The 27,971-nt window shown below is 40.6% G+C and overlaps 1 protein-coding gene across 1 annotated transcript; it reads right to left on the minus strand.

Moving 5' to 3' along the window:
• On the minus strand, positions 1–27,940 carry rell1 (RELT like 1). Its single transcript, XM_072687588.1, has 7 exons — positions 27,533–27,940; positions 18,937–19,140; positions 14,061–14,135; positions 10,652–10,706; positions 5,228–5,461; positions 3,077–3,221; positions 1–1,952 (listed from the first exon to the last, which is right to left on the minus strand). Exons 1-7 carry the CDS (start codon positions 27,564–27,566, stop codon positions 1,929–1,931), a joined length of 771 nt encoding a protein of 256 aa, XP_072543689.1. The 5' UTR covers positions 27,567–27,940; the 3' UTR covers positions 1–1,928.
• Positions 27,941–27,971: the final 31 nt, after the last annotated feature.

Below are 27,971 nucleotides of genomic sequence, written 5' to 3' on the forward strand. Positions count from 1 at the left end.
TGGTTTCACATGTAGTCAGCTTTTAATCTTTTTAATGTAGAAATTTAGGGTACAAAAAAGAAAAATCTTTAAAACATAGAATATTTTGTTCTATAACACGGCCCGATCTTAAACAGCGTAAAACCGTTTAATTACTTTTCCGACATTCCATCATATTCCTTGTTTTTCCAAGAGTCTACGTATCTTCAGCTAATGGCTAATCCTGATGGCAAACAGTAGGACCAATTAACATGTTGTCACTAGCTTTAATGCTAAATAGACCCTAATAGCCATTTGTTGAGGAACTTCAGCTTTTTGGAGAGGAAAAAACACCTGTATTGTAACTACTGTATCCTGGAACATCACATCATTCCACATTACTTTTAATAGGCCGGAAATTGACACCGGGCAGAAAATGGGTCTGCTGAACTTGTGTAAACTGCATTTTGTACATAAAAAAATAAAACTTAATTTGGTGTTTTTGGGCAACGTTTGAACAAAAGTAGTGCATTTAAAAAGCAAACCTTAATTTTCTATACTTACTAACACAGTAAATATTTTGGCAAGTTGAATAATTTTGGCAAAATAATAAGGACCTTCATATTCCCTGCCCCCCCCCCCTTTTTTCCCCCACGCCAGCAGCTCATCAAGGCTTTCTGCAATAGCAACTTTAAAACACTCACTACTGAGTACCTACAGAACAGCAGAAGGCCTCCTGTAAAACATGGGCAGATATATGTAGATACTGTATTTGAACATCATATTCATTACTTATTTGTATTACTTGATCAGGATATACATCATTTGTTACCATGTGAGAGAAACCTTTATAAGCTCAGGATTGTGGATAAGCCATGCGGGTTGTAAAGCCGTGTGGGTAACATGTAGAGCCAATGAGGCCAAAGAATGTCACATTTTAAGTGTGCTACTGAAGGCAAGTACATAGGCCACTTTGTGCTTACTGCTGACAACATTTTCCAGAAAAATATCTACACGTTTTTTTTTTGTTTGTTTTTTTTGAAAAGTCACCCTTCTCTTCCCACATGGACAAAAAAATAAAATTGTAAATGTATACATTATACATATATATATATTTCTATTGTACACACTTACATATGGCTTTTCAGAGGAGTTGTTTAGAAAAAATATGGAGAGCTACTCATGGTGTTTGGATACCAGGCTGCCTACTACACTGCAGAGCTAGATTACTTGTTACTTATAGAGTAATAGATAGACTAACTTCAGATGAAGGAACTTTGAAGGAACTTGTCGAACGGTTTTGTTTTAAGGCTGAAAGACTTTGGCCCGTCAAGGAAGAAATAACATGGGTCACAAACAAACAAACAAACAACCAAAAAAAACAAAAGTCACAAAAAAGAAAAACAAAAATAAAATAAAGAAATCACAATTTTTTTTTATGAGTGATGCATCCTGGTGTTTGGTTAAGACTGTGTCCAGTTTGAGGTTTCCAGTTTGTTCGTCACAGTAACCGGAAAAAATTTGTTTCAGCGTCCTGGATTTAACCTTTTCGCTGTAAATGCTGCCATTTTTACAGTTCATTTGTCCACACATTAACCATTGACAAAGGTGTGGTAATCAAGCCCAAAATGACGCCATCCATGGTTAATAATGACATTTGTGTGTGTGTGTGCCTGGGGTTGGTTGACATGGCGATGGAATAAAACTACAATAAAGTGTGCACATTCCTCACAAACGCACCCCTGACGAAGAAGGGTGGAGTCTAATACTGCAATTCAAATGAAAAGGCCTCCTCTCTTTCCGCTCTTCCATCATCTTTTACCTCTGTCTTGCATTTCTCAACCTTAGAGTGACCCACAGTAGACGACTCCGTCCCTCTCAGCTGTGACGGCAGTGTGATTTCGGGTTTAAAACGGGTTTAAAATTCTCAGTTGTCTGTACTTGAAGTGGATCTCACTGTGTCCGTCACGTCACTTTTTGTCATCCTCTTCTGCCTAAGGAAGGAAAACAGCAAATGATTACACTGTAAAAGGTCACATATTACGTACACCTAGTCTCTAGAATCTCCTCACATTCATTAGAAAGTAACAGATGAGCCAACACACACACACACACACACACACACACACACACACACACACACACACACACACACACACACACTCTTACTCATTCATTCACTCATTCAAAGATCTTATTCAATGTCAATGACCCCGCCTACCCTGCCTATCAATGGAAAGGAGCCACCACAGTCCCACCACTGACCAGATACCATTTGTGTGGTGGACCATTTTCAGCACAGCAGTGACATCAACATGATAATGGTGTGTTAGTGTGTGGCACAGCATAGCTTTTAACACACCAAAGCCCTATTCGGACAGGATTACTTTTACATTGGGAGGTGGAGCAATGTCATTTTATCTCAGGATCACATAGGATCTATGCATAAATGACCAACTGAAATGGGAGTGGCTACGCAACTTATGCCCTGCTGTCCAATAAGCACTATTAAAGTATTATAGGATTATAACCAATCTTATGACCTAGCGACAGAAATAATACAATTTTAGTTTGAAAATGATCAACTGCATGTTCCAGTCCTTTGGCTCGTCTTCTGGATTTGAAGGTAGTACACCACTCAACACCTGAGGTTTGATGTGAACAACCAACAGTATCTGTGCCACGCATGACAGAACTGAATGCCTCAAGCGCCTCCTTACTTCAGACAAAAAGCAAAAAATCATCTTCCCCAGGATGACGGGGGTGAATATCCTCAGGTTATCTTTACAGCTCATTTTACAGAACGTAAAGGCACCGGAGTCTTTACTGGCTTGGCAACGCGCAGTCCATAAAAAAAAGACTGACATGCCACATCCAGACAGGACTAAAATCACTGAGAAACTCTGGTAATGATTACATTACCTACCCCATCACCTTCCCATTTAAAACAAACCCCATCTGAACATGGCTAAAGCCCTTATTTCAGTAAATTAAGGATTTACACTGGTCCAAAGAACCAAAGCAACCATATGCACTTCTCACAACAGTCAAGACACAACAGTATTTCTCCCACTACTAGATTCAACATCAACCTGTGTGTGTCCACTGTGAAACTCACCTGTGGCGGCTGTGCCGGCATGTTAATGCTCAGAGGGGCTGGCTCGGTCTTTGCAGGAGACGTGGGCACACTCCCATTGGGCTCAGTGATCAGCAGAGTACGTCTTACAGGTTGCAGTCTGGGGTCACTTTTTGTCACCCGGAACCTGAAATTCACCCCCAAACATTGAAGCAATGATTTAAGAAGAAGAGGGAAAAAAAAAAGAATAAGACACAAAGTTTGCTTCTTTGGTGTAGCACTGACACCACTGTCAATAACTGTACAATAGTAGAACAAATTAATGTCGGAATGATTTTCTACAAGAAATCGAATAAATAAATAAATAAATAAATAAATAAAATGATTTCTGGCATATTTTACAGCAGAATGTCTACTTATCTGAAAGATCTAAGGGGTAAAGTATCATATTAAAATGTGCTACAATCCTTGAAAGTCACATTTCACTTTTTATTAAATGTTAAATTAAGCAAATAAAGATTAATCCTGCATTAAGTTGTGCAGACAAGTGTTCACCAGAACAAAGCATATCATTTGACCAGGGGTGTGCAAACTGTAGGAGACTAACGACTGTGAGGTCCAAACAGTCGTGCAGTTGGTTTTTTGCACAGTGACATTCTTTTCCTGTTCCACATACACACAAGGAGTCCAATACAGATTAAAAGGCCTCATCCCTTTCCTTTTTTACCATTTTATTATTTTTATTTATTTTATTATTGTTAACATAAATTCCAGCACTTCTTAGCATTAGTTTTTGTCTTCCTTTTGCTTAAATGACAGTGTGCAACTGAGCTGGCATAGACAAGATTGGGTAAAAGACTGATGAGCAGATCAGATCCACCACAGAGTCGTCTGAACACAAGCTGCAATGGAAGAGACTGTAGAAAGGCATACAGCGTTTATGTAAAGGCATTAATATCGTAAATGTCATTTACCCAGATATAGTGCAGAATTTCTTCATTCATACTTGCCCATACGTTTAAAAAATACATTTAGATGGAAACAAATGTCAGAGTTTCAGTTTTACTGTAGCCAGTAGCCAACACATAATGGATGTTAATAACCACCAGGTTAGCAAACTGCATGCTAAGTAAAAGTAACCTACTTACCTCTCAAATAATAATCTCAAACTTGTTTATATGCTTTCCGAGACTGTACAGCACATTGTTCTCCATTAAGACGGACAACACTACAGACCAAATTCAGCCTTCAATAAGGCTGCTGCTACTACTGCTTTAGCTACGAGACAGACTTTTGTCTAGTTCTAAGACAACAGAGCTTCTAACAGCCCAATGTTTGGGTAATGAAGCACATTTGTAGGTTTGCACATTTTGTACATTTGATTCCTCACTAAACTGCTGCCTTAAGTCTGCTATTTAAAACCATTAGAGCCTGCAGTAATATACACAGAAGGACACACAGCACAATTACCAACTACACATTTAAACACACACACAGACACACACAGACACACAAATAGTAATTAAATCAGCGATTCATTTAGATGTGCACATGCACTCGCACACCCATGCTCAGGTTGGTGTGAGTGATATAAACTCTCATTCATCTAAATGGACAAATGAGAAGAGCTTAATTAGCATTCCAAACACACACACACACACACACACACACACACACACACACACACACACACACACACACACACACACACATAAACGATAGCTTGGACTGGATATACACCCACCCACAGGACATAAATGATCTTAAAAGGTTGTCCAATCAGTTTTATGCTCTCTCTCACACACACACGCGCACCCATGAACGAACACACACACCAAAATGCCAACGTCAGCTAGTATAAGGTAATGCACAAACACAGCTGGGAGTGGACACAAGCATTTGCATGAACCTGTTTATAGATGCATCCCCACACACACACACACACACACACACACACACACACACACACACACACACACACACACACACACACACACACACAGCCTGGTAATCAAATAAAGAGAATTAATTTCCACTTTCAGGTGAGCATGACCCCAACATACCCTCTCGTTTATCTGAATGAACCAATCAGAAGCAACCTACTTAGTATTCAAACCCCGGTCCCAGGGATAACACCCCCGCACACATTTCCCTCCTCCGCAAACATACCCTCATCCATTCTCTCTCACGCACCTGCCCACTGACAGCACGGTGACCTCCCCGATGTGGCTGCGGCGCTCCATCTTCTTGTTGGAGCCGCGCCGCATCAGCGGCCATTTCTTCTGGTTGCAGCGGTTGCAGATGTTCTTCTGTCCCCCGAGTCCTCCGATGGTGTGCAGGTGGTTGCAGGTGTGTTTAGCCGCTGAGGGAGGAGCCCCAGGCGACACTGGGGTGGTGGGAAAGGTGGGTGAGGTAGGAGTCACCGCGCTAGAATATTACATGGAATGGAAACAAGAAAAGAGATGAGAAAAGTGAGAAATGAGTGAGACAGCACGTGACTGGACAAGGAAGGCATTCAAATAAAAGTAGCACAAGCATTTTAGCACTACTGTAGAATTTACTGAGGTCTCGGCTTGTTTAATGTATAAAGTAAATGTAATGTACAAATGCTATCAGGCTTTATGTAGACCCATCATGAGTATATCATATACCCGTATATCATTTTTGGATGATGTATTGTGCCAGAAATTACTATCAATACAAGTCATTTTATGACCATTTTATGGCACTGACAAAGTTAATAGACAAGACAAGACAAGCATGTTTACCATTTGTGTCGGATACAGAAGGAATTTGGCCTCCGCCTTTAATCCATCCGTGCACATGCATAAATACAGGTGAGCAAACACACACAAACACACACGTGCCCAGAGCAGTGGGCAGCCATTGCTGCAGCACCTGGGAGCAAGGAGAGTGAAGGGTCTTGCTCAAAGGCCCAACAGTGGCAGCTTGCCGAGCCCAGGTATAGAACCCACAACCCTGTCAGAAAGAGCCTGGTTCTCGAACCGCTGAGTCACCACTGCCCCAAAGATAACATAATCTTTAATAATGCAATTACACCCTTTTAAAGGAGCAATTGCCTTAATGATGAAAAGACAGACATTGGAATCAAAGTATAAAAATGTTTAAATCTCCTAAATAAATAAAACACAAATAAAAGTAAACACAATGGGCAGTATCAAGGTCAGCTAAATTTACTAAGGTCATGTCCATGTATTATAGGATAAGTAGATACTGTAATTATTGTGACCGGTCTAGCTTTATGACTACTACTGTTTATAGACATGCATTATAATTTCCATCCATTTTACAGGTAAACATAGCTCATACAGTGCCAGAAACCATGTCTATTTTTGTAATATTTGCCAACTCTGGTTTAAGGTAAGAGGGGATGATTCGGGTGATTTAAAACATGTAGTTTGCCTAATGTTGTGGTGTACCTAAAGCTAGGACACAAGGGCATCAAGGTCACCTGTCCAATCCCAAAGACTGGCAGAATGTGGAAAGTGGGGGAAGTGAAGGTACAACTCTTTCTAGATTTCAACTGATGGCTGAGGTACCCTTCAGCAATCCGTGGGGTTAATGTTGTCCACTAGGGCTGCAGTACATTGCAAAACACTGGACATCGCGCAATATATATATATATATATATATATATATATATATATATATATATATATATATAGGTAATGTCATGGAAACCAAACCAGGAATTTTATTTTGTATAAGCAGCAACACCTTTGTAGAATGACATATTTAATATAGTCTGCAGCCAATATTGCACATCCTGCGATGTGAGTATTGCATGTGCACACATTGCAGTGGCGATGCTGAAACAATATATTGTGCAGTACCACTGCCCACGGCTCTGGGTGTGTGTTCTCGCTGTGTATTCACTTGTGTGTGTTCACTGCCATGGGTTTGTTAAACACAGAGGTTGAATTCCGGACAAACGGCTACCTTTGCTCGTTAGCCATGTTAGCTTCTAATGCAAAGCTACAAATCAACTTCAGACACCAAACCAAATTTTGGTAGTTGGATGATGAACTACACATGGAAGAGAATTGTGAAAATTGAAATCTTCAATGAACAATTCCTTCAAAAACCCTCATTCATATTATTATCTAACCCCTGGATCAGGACACATACCGTTCGGAGAGTAGCAGGGGACTCTATTCAAGCATCTCCCTCTCTCTCCATCACCCCAACGGTTAAGTGGAGACGCAGCGCTGCCACTCTGCTGACTATTTGAGGAAAACACAGCGTGCTCCATTACACCACGGGACACTGCTGCGCGTGTGTATATGCGTGTAATGGGTCTTACTTGCAAGCCAAAGTTAGATCAGCAAGATGCTGAGTAAATGACCGTCTGCAGAAGGGGCGAGTGAGGACAGAAGGAGAGCTATAAAACTCTCTCCTACATGCTTTCCCAAAAGGGGGATAGATGTGGTCTAGAGGGCTTCAGGAGCAAGCTTTGAGAACGACAAGTTGTCAGAATTCAAACGGAAATGATTATGAAACAAACTTCAAACCTCTTGGCAAATGTTTGGGCACATCTTGCTTTTTTTAATTTCCCAAGTAAATATTTATGCTATTCTTTTTATTTCACTTTCATTCAGTAAGAAAAATGTGTGTAAAGGCTATACACTGGTCAAGCATAAAAATCTGAGCCCATTTTTAAATTGTGATGGCTAGTCGACTTGGTCAGAGCAGCTCCAAAACATCAAGCAGGTCTTGTTGGGATTTTCTTATATGCAGTGGTCAGTACCTACCAAAAGTGCTCCAAGAAAGGACAACTGGTGAACCGGCGTCACAGGGTCACAGGCACCTAAGACTGACTGATGTGATCCATTGAGGCCCCACCTCACAACATAAAGAACTTAAAGAATCTGCTGCTAATGTCTTGGTGCCGGACTCCACAGGAAGCCTTCAGGTGTAGCAAAGTCCATTCCTCGAACGCTCAGATCTGTAGTGGCGGCAGAAGGAGGACCTAATCGAAATCTGAATCGTAATCACGTACAATGCCAGAAAAGGTTTTCTTCTGATGACTCTTCCATGAAGGTTATGATTGGTCAAGTGTTGCTGCACAGTACGTAACAGTGTTCCACCACTTCTTCACCATCTTCTTAAAGCCTTCTCCTGCTAGGCAGCTGCATGGAGGAACCCATGGCTGCTAAATGTCAGGATAAGAGTTGTGTTCAAAACTGATCCCCATTCACAAGGTAGGGAACCAATTTATCGTCATCTGTGTGAGCTCTCTGCTCTCATAAACAATCTGAACATTAGTCCTTGTGCATGTGAATCTTCAAGCCAAACAACAGGATGGATTATGGGTATTTTATGCCCATTTAGTGTACATAGATTGTCCACTATATAGTACAGTACACTGAAAATGCAGCACTTCATTTTCAGACACCACTACAAAATTCAGGAACCCCAAAGTAGAGCACTATATAGTGAATTGGGCACAGTTTCGGACACAGGTTTGAGAGATTTTTCATCTTCTACTCACTTAAGTATTAACATTAACACATTTTGACAAAAGGTGCCCAAACTTGCCACTGTATATAAGAATGTCTTATTTGGTAGTAGGGTTTGGATAAATTATTTAATAGTTTGGTGCTGTGTTCTGGAGTAGTGTTTATTTCTGTGCAGTTTAACATGGATCAATGGCCGAGATGACCTTTGTTATTAGCTGTAGTAATTATCTGGGCAATATACCAGGTTAACACCTGGCTATGGGAGCTGGTTAGCTCAAACTTAGCTCAGAGCTCACAGTTGGGTCAGATCGAGGTCAGATCACGTTCTCACCATAAACAAATTGCTCCAGAGTTCTTCTGAGACCAGACCGAGACCACCTCTTCTCAAGGGTCTCTGTGCAAGGTTACTGCCAACTGACAGAGTATGCTGATATAGCAGGAAGATTTTGACAGGCAGCGTGTATTACCTTAAATGTGACTTAAGAAGCTGGGTAAGAGCACATCCCATCAAACCTGTATACACTTTTCCCTCATGTAAAGGATCCGGAAAAAAAAAATCCAACGCCCAGCAACAGACTCCAACCCTCCCCACCACCCATACATCAGCCCTAGTCCCACCTCCTCCTGGCTCTCCAGCTCCTCCCTGCTACCTCTCTAAGTGTTCCTCTGGCTGTCCGCCAACAGATGGTCAGGAAATGAGAGTGGTCTGCCCAGCGTCGCAGCTCTGAAATCCCCCATCCTGCAGCTAATCTGTCCCTTCCACTCATCCATGCACTCCCACTATCTTTCTGTCCATATTTATTTATTAATTCTCCCTCTCGCTTTTTTTCTGTGGACTCTTGGCGACGTCTTTCCACATTCCCAGCATGCCTGCATTTACCCCACTTATGAATTTACCCCACTGTTGTCTAACAAAGGTGCCAAAAAGGGGTTTGATTGGAGCGATGCCACAGAATAACCACTTTTAGTTCTTTTTTTGTTTTTACTTTTAAAGGGATGGTTATTTAAAGAATACCATTTTAATGAAGGAGACATACCAGTGTGAAGACCCTTCAGGGAGGAGAGCAGAATGGTTAGGTGATGCTGGACCACTGCACTAAAATATAATTTTACTGCATTTGGAACAATCTTTGGAGACCTTCATTTTTGCTCTCCATCTTGTTCAAACTCCTCACAAAGTTCTGTCACCTTCTCCCTCTCTTTCACCTCAGATTCCCTCCCTTCCACAACCCTCCTATACACCTGCATTCATTCCTCAAGGACACACAGGCACACTGTTGTGCTTACTGGAACTGGAAGGCATGAAAAGAAGACCTTGTCGTGTGGCCCTACTCACAGTGAGCCCAAAGCTCTATTGAAAGATCTCTCAAAGAGTGTCAGGGCTGAGCGATCTGAAGGGGCCATGCCATTCATGTCTCCACATTAGTTTGTGAGACTGTCAATTACAGCGTATAAGGACATATGCATGGGCAAGTCTGTTTCAGACTTGCAATAGCTGGAAATGAGTAGCTGCATAATCTGAGTGGATGATGCAAGGCATCACAGTGATGAGGACCTACACTGAAATATCTTAGCTTGAATCAATCCTGTGCTTTTCAACACAAACAATCCAGAATAATCCTCAACGCCGCCAATAGAACCAGAAATTTCATTAAAAATAACTAAAACTTGTGTCTGAATTACATTGTTTTTACGAAGATGCTGCAAAGTAAGGTTTTAAGATTAATAATTGATTAATAGACTTGCAATGCAAAAGCTTCCAAAGTTCTTTAAGACTCAGACCTTCGGATAAACTGACTTCAAGCTGATGATATCAGAAGAACTCCTGTTGAACTTGGACCTTTTTGACACTCCTAAGCTCTATATCCATTGTAATATACAAATACAGAAACCCAAAATGACCTCCTTCCTTCTTTCAGCTGTTATCATTAAGGTTATACTGCCACCTTGTGGTGATCAGGGTTATCCCATCAGATTAGCATGTTTTGCATGAAAACATAAAAGACATTGCCCTACACTCACTCCCATGCAAATGAACTTCAGTTAAACTGCACCCTGATTTTCATAATTACCACCAGGAGGCCTTGTGTGTTGCATGAGGTTTCATGGATGTATGCCAGCATGAATGAAATCTTACCCATCAGAGTCTATGCTGTTATCAGTCACCATGGCCTTCAGGGCATCGGTGTTAGCTGTGGAGCAGGACAGAAAGGAGAGACAGAAGAGAAAGATAGACACACATTCGTGATACTGCAAACTAATTACTATGGTACAAACTAATATTATGGTTATTTGCCTTTTAAAACTTCGGTCTGTAGAACTGCTTCTGAACCTGGGGGAAAGAATGTGGACTGTTTTAAAACAGCGACATGTAATGAAAAAGTGGTGCTGCTGATTTGCTCCTAACACAATTAAACTGGGCACCGCTTGTAATTACAATCAGAAGGAAGGAACAGAGGAACCTCAAGCCATTAACGTCTCATATGGAAACTGGCACAGCTAAAAGTGTTCATTTTTTAAACAGTATAATTGTACAGCGAAGGGCTTTCCACCAGTAATTGCTAAAGCTATGACACCAGTGTAAGCATAGTAACAAAAGTGACTCGTCCAGGCCGGTCATATAGTTTATTATAGATTTCAGGGCTGCATTTTTGTGAGCGACAAAAACAATGTGTACTTACAATCAAGACAAAAATGCCTTTGAGGAAAGGGTAGCCAGACCTTGAACAGCTCATACGAATCCTTCTTCTGAGAATAGCACAGCAATTGAGCAACCAAGGCTGAAAAGGTGACACCCCCCCCACCCGTTCACAACATTTTCACTTCCTTTTGTTCACCCAGAAAATAAATATGCTGGCAAAACTTTTTCCTTCAGAAGCCTGTTTTATCTAGTAAGGCAACTTAACTCCCGAAAATCAGTCTCTTCATGCTAATGTTCATTATAAGCAGGGACATGTACAGACGTTTTTGATTGAACTGTGCAGGTGAGAAATTGGACGAGGAGGTGAAAAGATCCCGCTGACGCGACAGACGCTGGCACACAAAGGCTGGCAGTTAACTCACTTCCTGTCTAAAACTCATGACAGATCTTTTGGATTTTACGGATACAGAGGGAAAGAAGAAACGACAGACAGAAAGAGAAGCAGAAAGGGAAACTACTGATCTAATAGACCTAAGACCTAGACAGACCTAAGCACCAACATTCAACACCTCTGCGGCCAGAATTGAGAGCAGACGGAAGAGGACGCCCTCGATGCCCGCAATAGCAGTCAAACATCCCTTGTATCCTTTCTCTATTAAGGTTGTTATTAGTCATCACCCAAGAGAATATTTGCAACTTAGGCCAACAACCCAAGTTTACCAAAAGCCCACAAAAACCACCACAAATTCAGTGCAGGTTTATCTGATGTTTGCAGTTTGTATTTCATAGCAGGTTGCAGCTGCTGACCTAAAATGTGGTGTAAAACCAAAGTAATGAAAAACAAAAGTCAACCACAATAACCAACCCGATTATTGTGATATAGGTACGTTATGATAGTCTGAAAAGATTTTTTTTCAAGTACATGAAAGTATTGGGACACCTACACGTTACACGTACTGGAGCTATGACATGCTGGAGAGCAAAGCGTTGGTGACTTTTATGCACTATGCACCTCAGCACTCAGTGACCCTTCTCTATAACTTTACTTAGCTTAGGTTCCTAAATGCTTTCCCCCTTTTTGTTTTATAATACCACTCACAGTTGATGGTAGAATATCTAGGAGGGAAGAGATTTCACAAACTGACTTGTTGCACTCAAGCGACTAGGTACTGCACCTATTCCTGCCTTGTGCTCAATGATGAAGGAAGGAAGAAAGAATAGAAGGTTTGACGGATATAGATATAGAGATATAGATAAAGTGACTGGACAAAATGACTGGACAGAAACTTGCAAAAAATGCAAAAATGCTAGCCAAAATATTTACAGAAAATAAAAGTACAACCGTAAAGGCATGAAGTGAAGCAGATCTAAGTTCTTTCCAGCATTTTCAACAAACAGTACATCTTGTTCAGAAACAGGTCCAATTAACATGCAGCCTGGGTGCATAAGTTTAAGGAGCAAGATCTTCAATGATCAATATGCAGATGAACCTGTACACCAAACATGCAGGCAAAAACGACCTTGCCAAAAAGATTTAACTGAACACCACAGTCACCAAATTTAAATAGCACTGAGAACTTGTGGGACCACACTGAGAAATGTGTGGAGAAGAAACATCCAACCACTACACAACAGCAGTGAAGAAGAAGGACCTGTATGAAGCAGTTCATTTACAGCCTGTTAACAAAAGCAGTGTGTGAGGCAGTCATTAAGGCCAGAGACATTTAAACTATCCAAAACCAGACAATCTGGCTTTTTACGCTTTTTCCATTTGACCTTTAGGTGTAGAACACTATTACCTTTATGATTATCATTGGATATAATCTTTTCAACCCACCAGCTCTTTATTTATTTATTTATTTTTATATACATTATTAATATTAACAATTTGAGCACACAGAATATCCACACTGACTTTGTGAATAAGCTCCAAATAATAACAAGTACTTTAGCACAGGCCTCTACATAAACCAGTGTTGGAGTTAACATGTGGCACGTTTAAAAAAAATAAAATAAATAAAAATAAAAGATTAAATAATAATTGGCAGTTGGTTTAATGGATCACCAATGTATGTCAAGCATAACCGACTTCTGATTCTTAAGGGCTTTGACTAAACTTAAAGGTTTGTCTCTAGCTAAGCAAGAAGGTGGAGTTTGACATGTCACCTTGGTTACAGTGGGTTAAATGTCTTGCTTCTTGGTCGTGTTGACCTCTGAGCATGGAAGTTGTAAGAAAGATGAGGACACTCGCATAGGGCTCTCATTCTTCCTCCTCTGCTCTGGCCGTGATTCACTGCATTAGGATCAGCTGAGGTCTGTTCACGCTCCACCAGATTCAGACCGAACTCATAATGGTCAGTGACAGTGTGTTACCGCCTTCCCACTCTGTCCAGCTATAGCAGTCTAGTCATGCTACACTTGGTGGCTGTTGGTGTTAAAATACTTGATTCATATGAATATTTTCTGAATCTTTAAAGGACTGATTACAGCAAGACACACATACTAGAACCACTAGCACAGAAATACTAACAGAAATATATATATATCCCCTTAACGCAGGAAAGCTTATTACACATGAAGGTGTAGTACTCAGTAACTACAAGGACGTCTGTACAAACTATTTGGGCTATTCATTGGTAAATTAAATTTTAACACTGTTTAAGGGCTTAACGTCTGGAGTGGCAAGAAAAAAAAACAGCACTTCAAGCCTATTAAAAGTGCTATTGTAATCATATCAAATACTACAAAAGTGTCTGAATGCTTTTAGGTTATAGTGTGGTTAAAATACTCAGAGCTTAATTTCGCACAGAAAACCTCCCACACACCAGCCATCGTCACTAGTGTAGCTGTACAGACAACACATTGATTCAGTTTAGTAGGCATTCATTCATTGCAACACTCCTACCTTCATTTTTCATGATGTATTGAACGATCTGGCCCACAGTGTCTGCGTTGCCCTCACTGTAGGTGTCATTCATTTCTAGAGAAAGGGAGAGAAAAGAATGAATGAATGAATGAATGAATGAATATATTCTGAAACAAAGAATGTAATTCTGTTTAGCAGCACATACATTAATAAAGAAATACTGATCATGAAGATGGAGACACTATTCAGCAACAGCTTGTGGATTTAAGTACAGATTCTTTAGGACAGAGTAGGCCGCAAGCTAATGTGGAGTACAATGAAACACAGACTGTATACGGAGTTAAGCAGGTGCAGGAACAATGCCATTTGTACTGTCATTCCCATACTACTGATGTCTGTAATTTTTCACAGCAATCAGACCTTCACCTTAAAGACCATACAACAGTACTGGCGATAGAATAGAACTCTATGGAGCAGATAAACGTAAACCTATGGAAACATGCCTAATGCCAGGTGTGGGCTAGAGGGGTATAAGGCTCCCCCAGCACTAAGCAGTGGAGCAGTGGGACTGTATCCTTAGAATGATGGTGCTCCATCCAATGATTTTGGGATGAGGTGGGGTGGTGATCATCCAATGTCCTGACCTCACTAACACTCGTCATTAAATGCAATCAAGTCCTCACAGCAATGCTCTAAAATCTAGTATAAATCCTTCCCTGGACAGTGGAGACAGTTACTCTAGCAAATGTGTTTTTGTTGTTGTTGTTTTTAAATACCCCTTCATTTTGGAAGAAACAATGAAAGAGCAGGTGTCCCAATCCTTTTGTCTATATAGTGCAGCTTTATTATTATTTTTATTTTTTATTTTTTTACAAGCTGCACTTCATGAGAATGTGGCTGGTGGACACGCCTGAAGGTCTGGTTGCTCAGTACGACACAGAGGGGCCACTAGGACATGTGCAGTTTAGATAAGCTCAAGTGTTGCTTGTTTTGTCACTCACTCACATCACTAGTCTAGTTCTATCCTGCAACAAACCCTAGTGGAAGTTTCATGAACCGTAACTCCTTAAACACGTATTACAGGTCTAATGAATCAGTTACTGAATCAGTCAAGAAAAAAATCCACTATTTCAGCTGCATCAATCTGGTGTTGTCAATTTCACACTAACTTGCTCTTGAACTGGCCCTATTTTTAGCAATTGAACAAGACTTGGTCTTCACAATAATCCTGTATATCTAAATATGACATCTAGTAGGTACAGTACACACTGCTGACCATGGGGATATTTCACAAAGATTTCTCAATTTAGCCAGATAATCAAGCCAGTATCCAATATGAAATGACCTCAGTGACTATCCGTGAATAGTCCTCAACTCTTGGCTAAAGTTATTTGGCTTCATGGGAAATCCTGCTTTGTGAAATACTCCTCATGTGTGCTGTTTCCAGAGGTTGCTCTCAAACTGAGGGGCTACTACACTTGTTATCTTGGTATTCAGAGCAACAAGTGTGCTGTGTAGCTGTTGGGGTACCTTAGAAGTCATACATGCAGACACCCTCTAAAAAGAGGCTGGTGCCCTTTGAAATTCAATGCTGAGAATGTACACATGCATGTTACACAACAACAATGTCGTCTATGTCCCGCAAAACCCTGCATTTTGTTAATTTTTTGATACAACATAAATCTGGCAGTTGTTCTTTATATAGTATCCAAATTTCATGATGCATGGACCTAAATTACTTATTAATAATACAATCTTTTTTACACTTTCTTTGTTTCCTCTTTCTATAAAATTCCAATTCAAGGTTTCTTACCACGAATTGAACTTACTTCACAGGGCGAAAATGAATCTCCCACATTAAATGTAAAATTAGTCATTTCAATTACTAATGGAACTGAAACACTTTCATAGTAACTGAGCTGTAGTAAACAATGAAGCATGACTGAATCACTTATTATCTACTCCTCAGATGTACTGTTGCCTACGTGTGTCGTCCCTATTTTATGTTTTCATGCATTAGACACCCTTTCCCCATATGTATGACTCAGCCATGTCCAGTTCCTGTGATGACTCGCACATGCATTGTCTGAAAGACATACATGTGCGCACACACATCCACCCATGTTTTTCCAGAGAGGCTGTTCTAGTTGAGCCATATCAAGAACTTAGAAAAGAGGTCATTATTTACTCATTATAACATGATGTGAGGCCTTATTCACCTTTTTCATGCTTTCCATTTCGTAAGAGTTGGTTTGGGACCACTAGGAAGGAATGTTTGCCGCATTGGGCTCTTTATTAAAGAAAAAAAAGAGTCCTATCCAAAATGAGCCTTTGTTATTTAGTCACTTATTTTAAAATGATCTGGGACCTAATTCACATTTGTGGTGCTTCTTATTTAATAACAGGTGGTTTGGGAGGAATTCTCACTGGACACAGTCTAAAAGTCTAAAATTGTTTAAGTACACATCTACAAAATTATTGTGTCATGCTTTTTGTCCCATATTTGGTCCTGTTTTCCTGTGGTCAACCAAATATCTAGTCATTAACTCTCACCAGTGCTTAAATCCAAGAATATAAAGAATTCGTCAGGATGTACCTCCCTATTAAGACGTCTGTGGATGCAAAATAGAGTATAATATGCGTCACAGAGAGAGGATAACTAATGTCTGCTGGAATGACCACAATAGGAGAACTTGTTTTTGGAAAATTTGATGAACAGCTAAAAATAGAAAAGATGACCAAAGATGATAAACTGAGAGAGAAGGTTAACAGAGCATGTACAACGCTTCAAACGAACTTCTCTATTCCAACTGTTCCTAATTTTGATAATCAAAATAAGACAAGCCTGGCTGAAATGTGGCTAGAACTTTCATGTGATGGTGCACATAAACAAGCACTGCCCAGAGGTGCTAAACTGAGCTCCATAGCTAGAGGTCAGGTTTGGTCTCTGCAGGCAGTCTGAGCCTGGGTCTCCAGAGACATAACTGGCCACGTTCGCACTGAGAGAGAAAGTCAGCTGTGACGGATCAACTGAAACATGCTGCCGGAGTAGCAGTTCATAGACACAGAAAAAGATACAGCGGTCTTACACTGATCAGTCATGACATTAGTACCACTGACAAATAAAATGGAAAAACTTTGAGTATCTTCTTTTACACTGAGGTGTGTTAAAAAGCTAGATCAAATGGGGAAAAAATAAGGATCTGAGCCACTTTGACAAGATCCAAACTGTGATGTCTAAACGACTGGGTCAGATCATCTCCAAAACATCAGGCAGGTCTTATGGGGTACCTACCAAAAGTGGTCTAAGAAAGGACAACCGGTGAAAAGGCGACAGTCATGGGCACCTAAGCCTCCCACACAAACCCCACCAACAGGATCTGCCGCTAATGTCTCAGTGCCAGATACAACAGGCCACCTTCAGAGGACCCTGTGGAGTCCATGCCTCAAATTGTTAGAGCTGCTGTGGCAGCACAAGGTCAACCTACTCAATATTAAGCAGGTGGTACTAATGTTATGGTTGGTCAGCATGCTTGAGCCATAATAAACTAATGAAACCCCAATGAATAACTGTAAAGTCTGGACAAAAAGAAAGCATACAATGACCCGAACAAGCAAATGTGAAAGAAGAGAGAAAGGAGAAGGACAATGCTAAAACTAAGGCGTTGTTGAGAAACAGTGATTGTAATAAGGAGAGTGTGTGTGTGTGTGTGTGTGTGTGTGTGTGTGTGTGTGTGTGTGTGTGTGTAAGCTGAGCCAGAGGGTGTGGTAGAGTGAATAGTCTAAGCTACTACTAAGTCAACGCCTACTACTACTACTACTACAACTACTAATACTGTCATACATTCTATCATACCATTTAGACTATTCACTATCTCAGTAGATACAGTAATTGTAGATAGTAAAATCTACATAAATAGCATTCCCATTATCCCTCCAATAAAATATCCAATCCTACCCCCTCCTCCCTGCATTGCCTTAAAATTCTTCCAGATGATTAAAACAAAACAACAGTAGCATGCGTTTTAGCTCTATGTTGTGAAGTTGTGGGGTGCAGTTTCCTGTCTGGACTGATAAGCTCCAGACTCCATTACTCATCTCAGAGCCAATCACTGCCTTCACAATGTCAACATGCTGTACCACTCTGCTCCAAAAGACCTCTTATTTTTCAGCTAAACCTGTTATACCATTGCCCACAAAGACGCAATGGAGAAGGGAGCGTCACTGCTGATTACTGTATACACAACCATACAATCCCTCTCTCTCTCGCCGAGGTTTCCAGTTACCGTAGGCGAATGTCTGAAACTCTAGGCCCAGCGTTCCACTGTTGAACGATACTCGTGACTTTCAAATCTATGGGCTGGAGTCGTTAACACATATCAGTATCCTGAAAAGGAAACGGTGTCAGAAAATGAGACAGACTTCCTGTCTATTTCACACCAGCACACTCCACCTTTCCTTCCCAGACTCACTAAACGACAACAGCTCAGAAGACTGGTGATTATCATTCACAAGACAACTACAAGCGTAATGACAGATGGAAGAAAAACCCCATCACGCAATTGCATACGACCCAAAGGAATGTTAAAAGCTGTCATTTCACAACGCAGGTCAAACCAGGGACGTCAAAAACAACAAACTTTGGACCCAATGATGCAGTTGCTTCTTGACTGCTAGGAACAGCACAACGTTTAATCATCTTCCTCCACATCTGTCACAGAAACGACACTGAGACTGTCTGCTGAACTGACTCTTCCCTCCCCTCTCAGTGACCCTATATGGACCATGAAGTAAACGGTTTCAATCTTCAACAGTGTTTACTGATGTTTGTTTGTTATCCAAATAAATAAATAAATACATAAATTAAAAAAGTGATTTAGGCCATTTAATGTCTGCACAAACATCTCCTCCCCACCTCCATCCTCCAGATGCTTCTCTTCCTCTCCCTCCAGCTCATCATCCTCCTCTTCTGCATCGGTGGTGCAGCGGTAGCCCTTCCTCTTCAGGACATGGCAGATGAGCACACCCAGCAGGCCCAGGAGAAAGAAGACAGGCACCAGCACAAAGGCGATGTACTCTGCGTTACTTGAGGTGTTCCCAGGTTGCACTGTGGTGTTCACTGCAGACAGTCCAACACAAATCAGAGAACAGTAAGGTGACTGAATCATCACATAGTAAGGATATAAGAGTGATCTGATGGTGGTAATTCAACTGCTTCAGACATTTGAAACGTAACAATGGATTACAACAGATGATAATCAAATAATACTACTACTATTATTTCTATAAACTAAGCACTTCTTTATTCAGAAAAAAACAACAACTTAAAAATCCAATTGTCAATTGCAGAATTGTTTCCGCACAATGATCTTGAAATTAGAGCTGGACAATAGGGCGATATTTCATTGTCTCGTGATACATTTTTTTATTGTGATAACAATATGCTTTTCTAAGCATATCGAGGAGACTGTTAGTGCTTAATAAACACTGATCAGCTGCAGGTTTCATTTCTAACAGTGTAATTAGACTGGTTTAATTAAATGAAGAGCAGCAGACGTTGAATTAAAATCACTGTATTCAGTACGAGAGAGTATCTGAACAGTAGTTTATAAGAATCTGTCACTACTGATGTTTTTAGTCTGTGATTACACGTATTGTGATAAATATTGTGTCGTTAAATATTGCAATATAGAATGTGAACTTGAAATTATACTGGTATCATTATCGGCCTGGGAAATAAGATTTGTACATATCTGCAGATATGGTGGGGAAAAACATAACTAGTATACAATGTTTATTTTGGATGAATATTTCTAAATTAGATTTAGAGATGTATTTATTGTACTCTAGAAGAATGACATTATGTTGGTGTTAATGTGTGCTATACTCTGGAAAAGTATGGAATGTTTAGGTGTATGGTGAAAAAGTACAGAATATTTAAGAGCATTGTAATCTGCAGAAACTCTGGAAGAGCACAGAATAGTCCTGTAGAGTACTGTATTCTGAGAGAGTATGGGACATTGAGGAGCTCAATTGCACTGTGGAATAGGGCAGAATATTTGGGTGTACTGTACTCTGGAATAATCTTTAGGAGTACTGTACTCTGGAAGAGTATGAGATGTTGAGGTGTACTGTACTCCAGAGGACAGAGGAGGACAGAATATATGGGTGTACTGCACCCTGGAAGAAAAAGAAATGTTCAGGGGTATTACCTGTGTAAAAGCACACTGTATATGAGCATTGCACTCTGAAATAGTATGGAATATTTGGGTGTACTATACTCTGGAAGAGTATGGAATAGAGAAGTGCACTGTATTCTGGAAGACTATCTGGGTGGTGCTGGGTAACTGCTCTTAAAGAATTTTAGTTAAATTACTGTTTTTACCACACTCTACACAACTTATTATTTGTTATATTACTGTGTGATTCAACCAAGTAGATTTAGTCCTGATATTTATGTTGCTGGACGTCTGCATTGGCCCACAAATCCTGCATTAGTGCAGTTTCTCAAATTATTATAATAATCATTCGGAAGTTAAGAGATTTAGACCCCCTCGTAAACTCCTGAGCTTTTTAAGCTAAATAAAAATGCGCACAACTCATATTTAATAACACTGCAGTAAATTCTCTGTTGCAAAATAATATCCAACTTTCTGGAGAGAGTGAAACCTAAATCAGGACATTGCTAATTGCAAATTATTATCTGTCTAAGCTGAAACTGAAACACTATCCCTTACGAATACTGTACACAGGCAGAAGGTCATTAAGGGTCATAACAGGATGATGGTGCAAAACACATTCAGAGCTTATGAACACACACAAAGGGACTAGAGAGTGAGTATGAGAGAAAGGACATGTGTGCGACAGGCTTAATAGTTAATATTGTCTAATAATCAAGGCTGAAGACCTGAGTAGCAGAGTATTGAAGGAATTAGAGACTATGCTGACTATGGCTCACAGTAATACCTTGAGTGTCCAGTTGGTCCCACCCCTTGCTATTTTAGCAAAGGATCCAAGTGTCACCTAAATATTATCTTCATCTGGATGTTCAAACCTGAACATCTGTCTCATGATGTTTCTATAAGCAACCATCTGCCGATACTACTGCGCATCCCTAGCAATTAGCAACTGTAATTCCAATATCGGACCAATCATCACAACGCATATTTTCTATCTGACTGCAATTCATGTAGAATAACACCCCTGATATACTGTACATATCTGAATAATAATGTCTATTCTAATCTAATCACAGGCCACATTACAACTATCTATAATTTAAAACAGCTTCACTCTCTAAAGCCTACATCTCTCAAACTTTGTTTGTGGCAAATTTCAGCTTACTTGCCTCAGAATACCACAGACGCAAAACACATACACACACCCACAGATAAGCAAACACACATACGCAAGTGTTCTGAAGGCATGCTCTCCCTGAACCAGAAAACTCCTTATCAATATACATTAGGCTATCGGCTGTACTGCAGAATCTTTCCCAATAGATAAGAAGGCCTTCCTATGAAAGGTCAAAAGGTCACACACTATATAAGCAGTCAGTATGGAGCCGTCCCGCTCGCCTGTCCGAATTCTGGCCGCGGAGACGTGTCACATTCCCTCAACAATCCAAACAGTCAGCCGAACACACGGACAACGAGCCCTTTGTAAACCCATGTCTGTCACGGCACCTCAGCATGACATGCCCATGTTAACTGATGGGTTGATCACTACACACAGTCTTCATGAGGACCGTGCTGTTGGAGTTTGAGGTATTCTCAAAAGCATTCTGCGTGTGTGTGGTTGGTAAGGCTGGGAGTCAAACGATTCCATGCCACTGAATTCTGAATTTCAAAAGCAAAGAAAATCATACTATCTTCTGTGGACCAATAGCATTCCTTATGGATTTTATTAATGTCAGCACTTCTTGAATAGAACATGGTCTCTGTGATCAGTAAACACATCCAAACGCACATGCATAAACAAACCAGCTTCCACAACCATTCCAAAACCATTTTGCTCACTTGTTTTTCCATCGCCTTTTAAATTATGATGTTTTTTGGCTACACCACCCACCCTCAGTGTGCCCAGGAGTGTTACTGGAAGCGATGGCCTGACTGAAGACAAGTGAGAACAACTGACATTGGTCTTAGAAACAGTAGTTACAAGTTGTCAAAGTTCATTATGTGTGTTAAAGGCTTATTGCAGTATGACACACAGCATACAAACAGTTAGCAATTCAGTCATTTTAAAATTTCACTTTCAATATGGTAAACATATTCCATATAAAGTACTTAACGTTTACAGTACATTTTAGGGGGAGAAAAAAAGAAAAAGAGGCTCAGAGTAGTTTTAGGAGAATAAACACCGAACAACCGTAACCTTACCACCACCTGCCTAATACTAAGCAGGTCCCCCTACAACAGATCTGACCAATCGATTCATAAACTTTACAAGACCTCGGAAGATGACCTGCGGCACCTGGAACCAAGACGTTAGCACCAGATCCTTCAAGTCCTGGAGTTGTGAGGTGGGGCCCACATGGACCGACCACCTTTCCTTGAGTACTCTTGGTAAGTACAGATCGGAAAAACCCCACAAGGCTTGCCAGACGTTTTGCAGCTGCTCTGTCCCAACCGTCTAGCCATCAAAATCTGGCCATTGTCAAAGTATATAAGGCCTTGACAGACGCCACTATAGATGGAAATAACCAATGTCTTTAACTCCACCTGTGTGGTACTAATGTTATGGCCAATTTCGATGTACTTAGAAGAAATTCTAAATATTCTATTTTGAAATCAGTATAAGCATTTAACAAACATTGGACACTGGTCATTGGACTGTAAACAGCAGCTCAACAAACTGAAATCACTGTGATGACCAGCTACTTATCTTTCACTTGGGGCTGCTAAACATTCTTAGACTGATCCTTCAAATACTTGGAGAGATAAAGCAAGGTACTGAGCAGTTTTCCTATCGGCTACTGAACTCTGTTAAAGCATGAATAGACTGATGAATCAGTGTGATGATCAGTTATGCATTTCATGGTTACAGAGCTCTCCTAATGAATGTGTAGACACAGAAATCAGCATGACTATCAGTTAGTCTGCTTAGCATTACTAACTTCTTCTGAGCAACGACTGCACTGAACAGTCTTCTCAGTTGAAGAGATGACCACATAGATACCACAGTCGCAAGATTTTGTTACTGGGACATGCTGAGCAGTTCATGAGACAGGCTGCAGTCCTGTTAGCTGAAGCAGAATGAAGCACAATATTAAATTAACATATATAATATATAAACAGAATATTTATTTATTTATTTTTGGATATTGCAACAACACACATAGCTGAATGCACAAGTACAGTTTCAACCATCACTACTTTTCCATTTATTCTGGCATAACTCTGCACATACATGACTGTAACTACACTGGAAACACTCAACTTTGACATGTACTCAATAAAGTACAAAAGTATTAGGACACCTGCTCATTCATTGCATCTTCGGAAATCAAGGATACTAAAGAAATTTTACTTGCTTTAGTTGGAGTAATTGTCTACTGTCAAGGGAAGGCATTCTACATTGTTGTGAAGATCTGATTGCATTCAGCAACAAGAGAGTTAGTGAGGTCAGGATGTTGGATGATCACCACCCAATCCCAAAGGTATTAGGCAGAGGCCACTGCTCCACAGCTCAATGCTGGGGCTCTAGCACATGCCTGACATTAGCCATAGTGCCAATAAGCCAGAGGGCCCTATTCTATTGCCAGTACTTCTCTACAGAGACTTGACGAGCTGTGTGATTGTGTACATCTGTGTCAGCAATGGGCACAACATAAAGTAGCTGAATGCATTCATTAGAAGGGGTGGCCATAAACATTTGAACATATAGTGCACACAAAAGAATCTTGCCACTATTCTCCAAGTGGACCATGTCTGGTCATAGGTGAAGCAGACATGTCATCACCCATCAATTAATACGGCAACTCAAAACCACAAACAACTAAGAATTCCCAAGCAGTAGCTACAAGGACTCACTGAATAACAAGCAGTCCTGTCTGCAGCTTTCCTGGACCAAATCCTGTGGACAGCTAAATTACTTCAGCTCTTAGACCACTCTGGGTTAAGAAAATGGCTCTTTGAAGAAACAGAAAAGACAATTGTCAAAGACGAAAAGGACCAATGGGTCGATGGGCTCCAAATACAAGACACATTAGGTCTCAGGTTAGGTCTAGGTTGTAAAATTTGCCCTAGCTACCCGCAATAACTTATCCCATATACTTTTCTGTGAATATCAGGGATTCAGTCGGTACTTAAAGAACACTGACCAGCTGTACACTGGCCAACCAATAGTTCATTACAAGAAGCATAAGTGGTCATATTTAATTGGACGGAGTGCAGATAGGTTAAAAAATAAAAATAAAACATTACAGACATTATAGATAGACCTGTATCTGACTAAATATCAGCCAATAATGCCATTTTTGGGCACAAAAATGATTTTTACGTTATTTTTCTATTTTTACCCAATGTTACCTACTTTTTCTTGCATTTTTGTCAGAAAATATCACCACACTCAATTTATCATACGTTACATATATTTTACATATGTTCGTGGCACTGCTGTTTAGCTGGCTTTTGGTCTGTTTCACAAACCTCCAAATATTATGACAAAAATGTGGCCTCAAGGAACATCATGTGTTTTTCAGATTGCTCACCCTTAATCATAAATAGATGCCTGCAATGCAGTCTCTTTTGAGAAAAGTCATTCATCCAGCAGGTTCTACAAACACTATTTTAACCATTTTACAATCCAGGTCACACAAACAAGCCAACAAAACCTCAATCATGACAATGTCTGAATGAAAATTAGGTCTGTGAAGAATATTTTTCTAATGCAAAGTTACCTTCAATACTTTATTTAATGATTCATTTAGAATACAAGAAACAACAACAACAACAATAATAATAATAATAATAATAATAATAATAATAATAAATCATTCAGATACAGTACTAGATAGGATAGTGTAGCACAGTTCCCAACCCGAGTCCTAAAATGCAGGACAGAGGACCTCCAGGACCACTGCCAAAACATTGACATCAACTAATTTACTACACACATACACTGATCAGCCATAACATTAATACCACATTCATGTCCATTACATTAACTCCACTTGCCATATAAAAGGACTTTGTAGTTCTATAATTACAGGACTCCAACTGTTTCTCTGCATACTTAGCCTCCTGTTAGCCTCCTTTCACCCTGTTCTTCAAATGTTCATGACCACACAGGACCACCACAGAGCAGATATTATTTAGGTAGTGGTCATTTTCATCAATGCAGGGACACTGGCATGGTGGTGGCATGATGGTGTATGTTGGTCATCCTCTAGTCCTTAATCAGTGGGCACAGGATGCTGCCCACAGGACGCTGTTGGCTGGATATTTCTGGTTGGTGGACTTTTCAGTCCAGCAGTGACAGTGAGGTGTTTAAAAACTCGGTGTGCTGTGTCTGATCCACTGTGTAGCACTCCTAACACGCCGCTCCCACCAAGTCCCTGTCACTGCAGCACAAAGGTGCTGCGGAATGTGGACATGTCCCTGGTGAAATGACAGCAAGGTGCTTCCTGCATGGTGCTGAAGAGAGTTTACCTACAGGTTTTTCACTATGTCCACGTTACAATTTGCTTGAGCCAAGACTTAAAGACTTGCGAAAATATTAAAGGCTGTTGATTTGGTCAGAATGTTTAGACGAGAACAATATTCTAACATTGAAATTGCTTGCAAAGTCATTTGGTGCAATGCCAGCTTGCTTGCTTGCTTGCTTGATGGCTTGCTCGTTCTCTCTTTCTCACGTCTATAATGAAGTACGTCAGCAGATTAGCAGTTCTTTTCAGCCAATGTTTTTTTTTACTGTTTAACATTTAAAACATTAAACACTGCACCAAAAATACAAAAGGCCAACTTTGAAGGTACGGCAATAAATGGTGTAGGCCTACTCCTTTTCGTCCTGTATAGGGATGAATATAGGCAGGAAACACAAGCCAAGCTCTCGGCAGTATCACACTTCTTACATAATAATACAATGCACAGTGTAGCAAGTTAAGACAGTGCTACTTTCAGTTCTGAATTAATAATGCTTCCGTAGTGCTTATTCGCAGCTACCATGGACGGAGCGTTGAGGTTTGGCCAGGAACCTTTTCCACTTTTTACTCTGTATCAATTTAATTAATTAATGAATCAATCATTCACATTTAGTTATTAATTCATTTTTGGTGATATATTTAAATAGACTGGAGACAAAATATGCAATACTTTGAAACTCATCATAGCTACAGCTGGCCAATCTGACAATATTTTATTGCATTTTGTTATGCTACGAAAAAAGGCTTTAAATACCGTGACCTAGTGTTTTTTTTCCCACATCGCCCAGCCCTAGTCATAACTCTGACTTTCAGCATTTTATTTTAAGTTCAGAGCACATCAGAAAGATGTGATGACTTCATTTCCTATGATTATGGAAAATTATTGTAAAAATAGTAAAAAATACATTTATTTTTGACATTATTTCCCAGCTAAAATCATCTTAAATTCAGTCTAAATGTCTAAATGCTCATAATGTGAAATCATGGTAAGAATATTGTCATTCTAAATGATCTAAAATTAGTTAAACAATACTTCAATATTCTTAAAGCAGTGGGAAAATGAAGAATATGAGATATTTAGACCGCATTTAAGACAATTCCACTGGCCATGAGATCATACAGGATGGGATCATGTTATCCAAGGGTTAGGAAGCTCGTCCCACCTCTGTAAAACTTTATCCACGAGACAAAACCAGAGCATACTTAAATCTTCCTGTGGGATGCTAGCTAAATGAACGTACTTACCTCCAATGATGTTGATTAGTCTGGGGGATTCTCTGGGTTCATTCTCACAGCATTTTGGACTAACTTGGCTTACACTGCACCAACCCAGCCATTCAAAATGAGGGACTGTATATACAGACTCTGTGTCCTTGACCAGTGCAGTGCCGAAATATTTAAGGAAAGGGGGCAAATGAGAGGAGCACAGCATCAGTGAGGACACTGGACACTTAGGGAACTTTTAGGAACACACACCAGCCGCACATTGGTGAACTAGCCACGTAAAGCCGTCTGTCCGGTCCGCTCCTGTCCTGTCCTGCACACACACTCACCCATACACACAAACTGCGCAATATACACCCCCCTTTTCGGAGTCAGTTCCACCTTAAATGGTACATCAGCGGTACACAGTCTCCCGCCTGTACTACTTAAGGTGGAAGGGAAAATCTGACCCCCACCCCCCAAAAAACTGGTGTTTTAGGAGCCAACTTCAGGCTCGTGTCTGCAGCTCCAGCAGCTAGAGACTCCGTCCGCCTGGAATCAGCCTATGATAGGAAGCTCGGCTCACATCTGTGCTGCATTAGCTAGAACTCTCAGCAGTTTTCCGTAAAACACACAAGGACGAAGACAGTGGATTACTTACCAGCCCCGCCAGGGGCCTCTGAAGTATCCGCCATCTACCTCCAGGAAGGCTGTGGGACTCCTTAGCCGAGCCAAACTGTCAGATGATTCCTTGCTGTGCTCGGAGTGCAGTGTGTGAGTGAGTGTGTGTGTGTGTGAGAGAGAGAGAGAGAGTGAGTGTGTGTTGCGGTTTGCAGAGCTAGTTAAAGTCAGGGCTGCAGATTTGCTGGGGTTTCCTCATTCTTAGCGCGCGCTACGAGGAACTCCCACTTTTAACCACACAGCTCGAGCTGTGACTCAGCCGACTGGAAAACGACATGCACACGAACCACACACAGGTGCACTGAAGTCTGATAAGAGTAGTTATGCTATGTAAACACAAACCAAGGGGGTGCACAGTATTTCCTCCACAGCAGTAGATGGAGTAGCGGAGGCCGGAAAACGCTTCCTGCGGAGTGGAA

This window comes from Salminus brasiliensis, chromosome 9 (genome assembly GCF_030463535.1).
Source record: "Salminus brasiliensis chromosome 9, fSalBra1.hap2, whole genome shotgun sequence".
NCBI lineage: Eukaryota > Metazoa > Chordata > Actinopteri > Characiformes > Bryconidae > Salminus > Salminus brasiliensis.

What these genes read in the sequence shown, in the direction of transcription:
- rell1 (XM_072687588.1), bottom strand. Translation starts at nt 27,566, where the DNA reads ATGGCGGATACTTCAGAGGCCCCTGGCGGGGCTG. An exon ending in ATACATCATGAAAAATGAAG is followed by an intron (nt 10,707 to 14,060) that starts GTAGGAGTGTTG and finishes CCTGCTCCACAG; the next exon opens with CTAACACCGATGCCCTGAAG. An exon ending in TGCCGGCACAGCCGCCACAG is followed by an intron (nt 1,953 to 3,076) that starts GTGAGTTTCACA and finishes TTCCTTCCTTAG; the next exon opens with GCAGAAGAGGATGACAAAAA.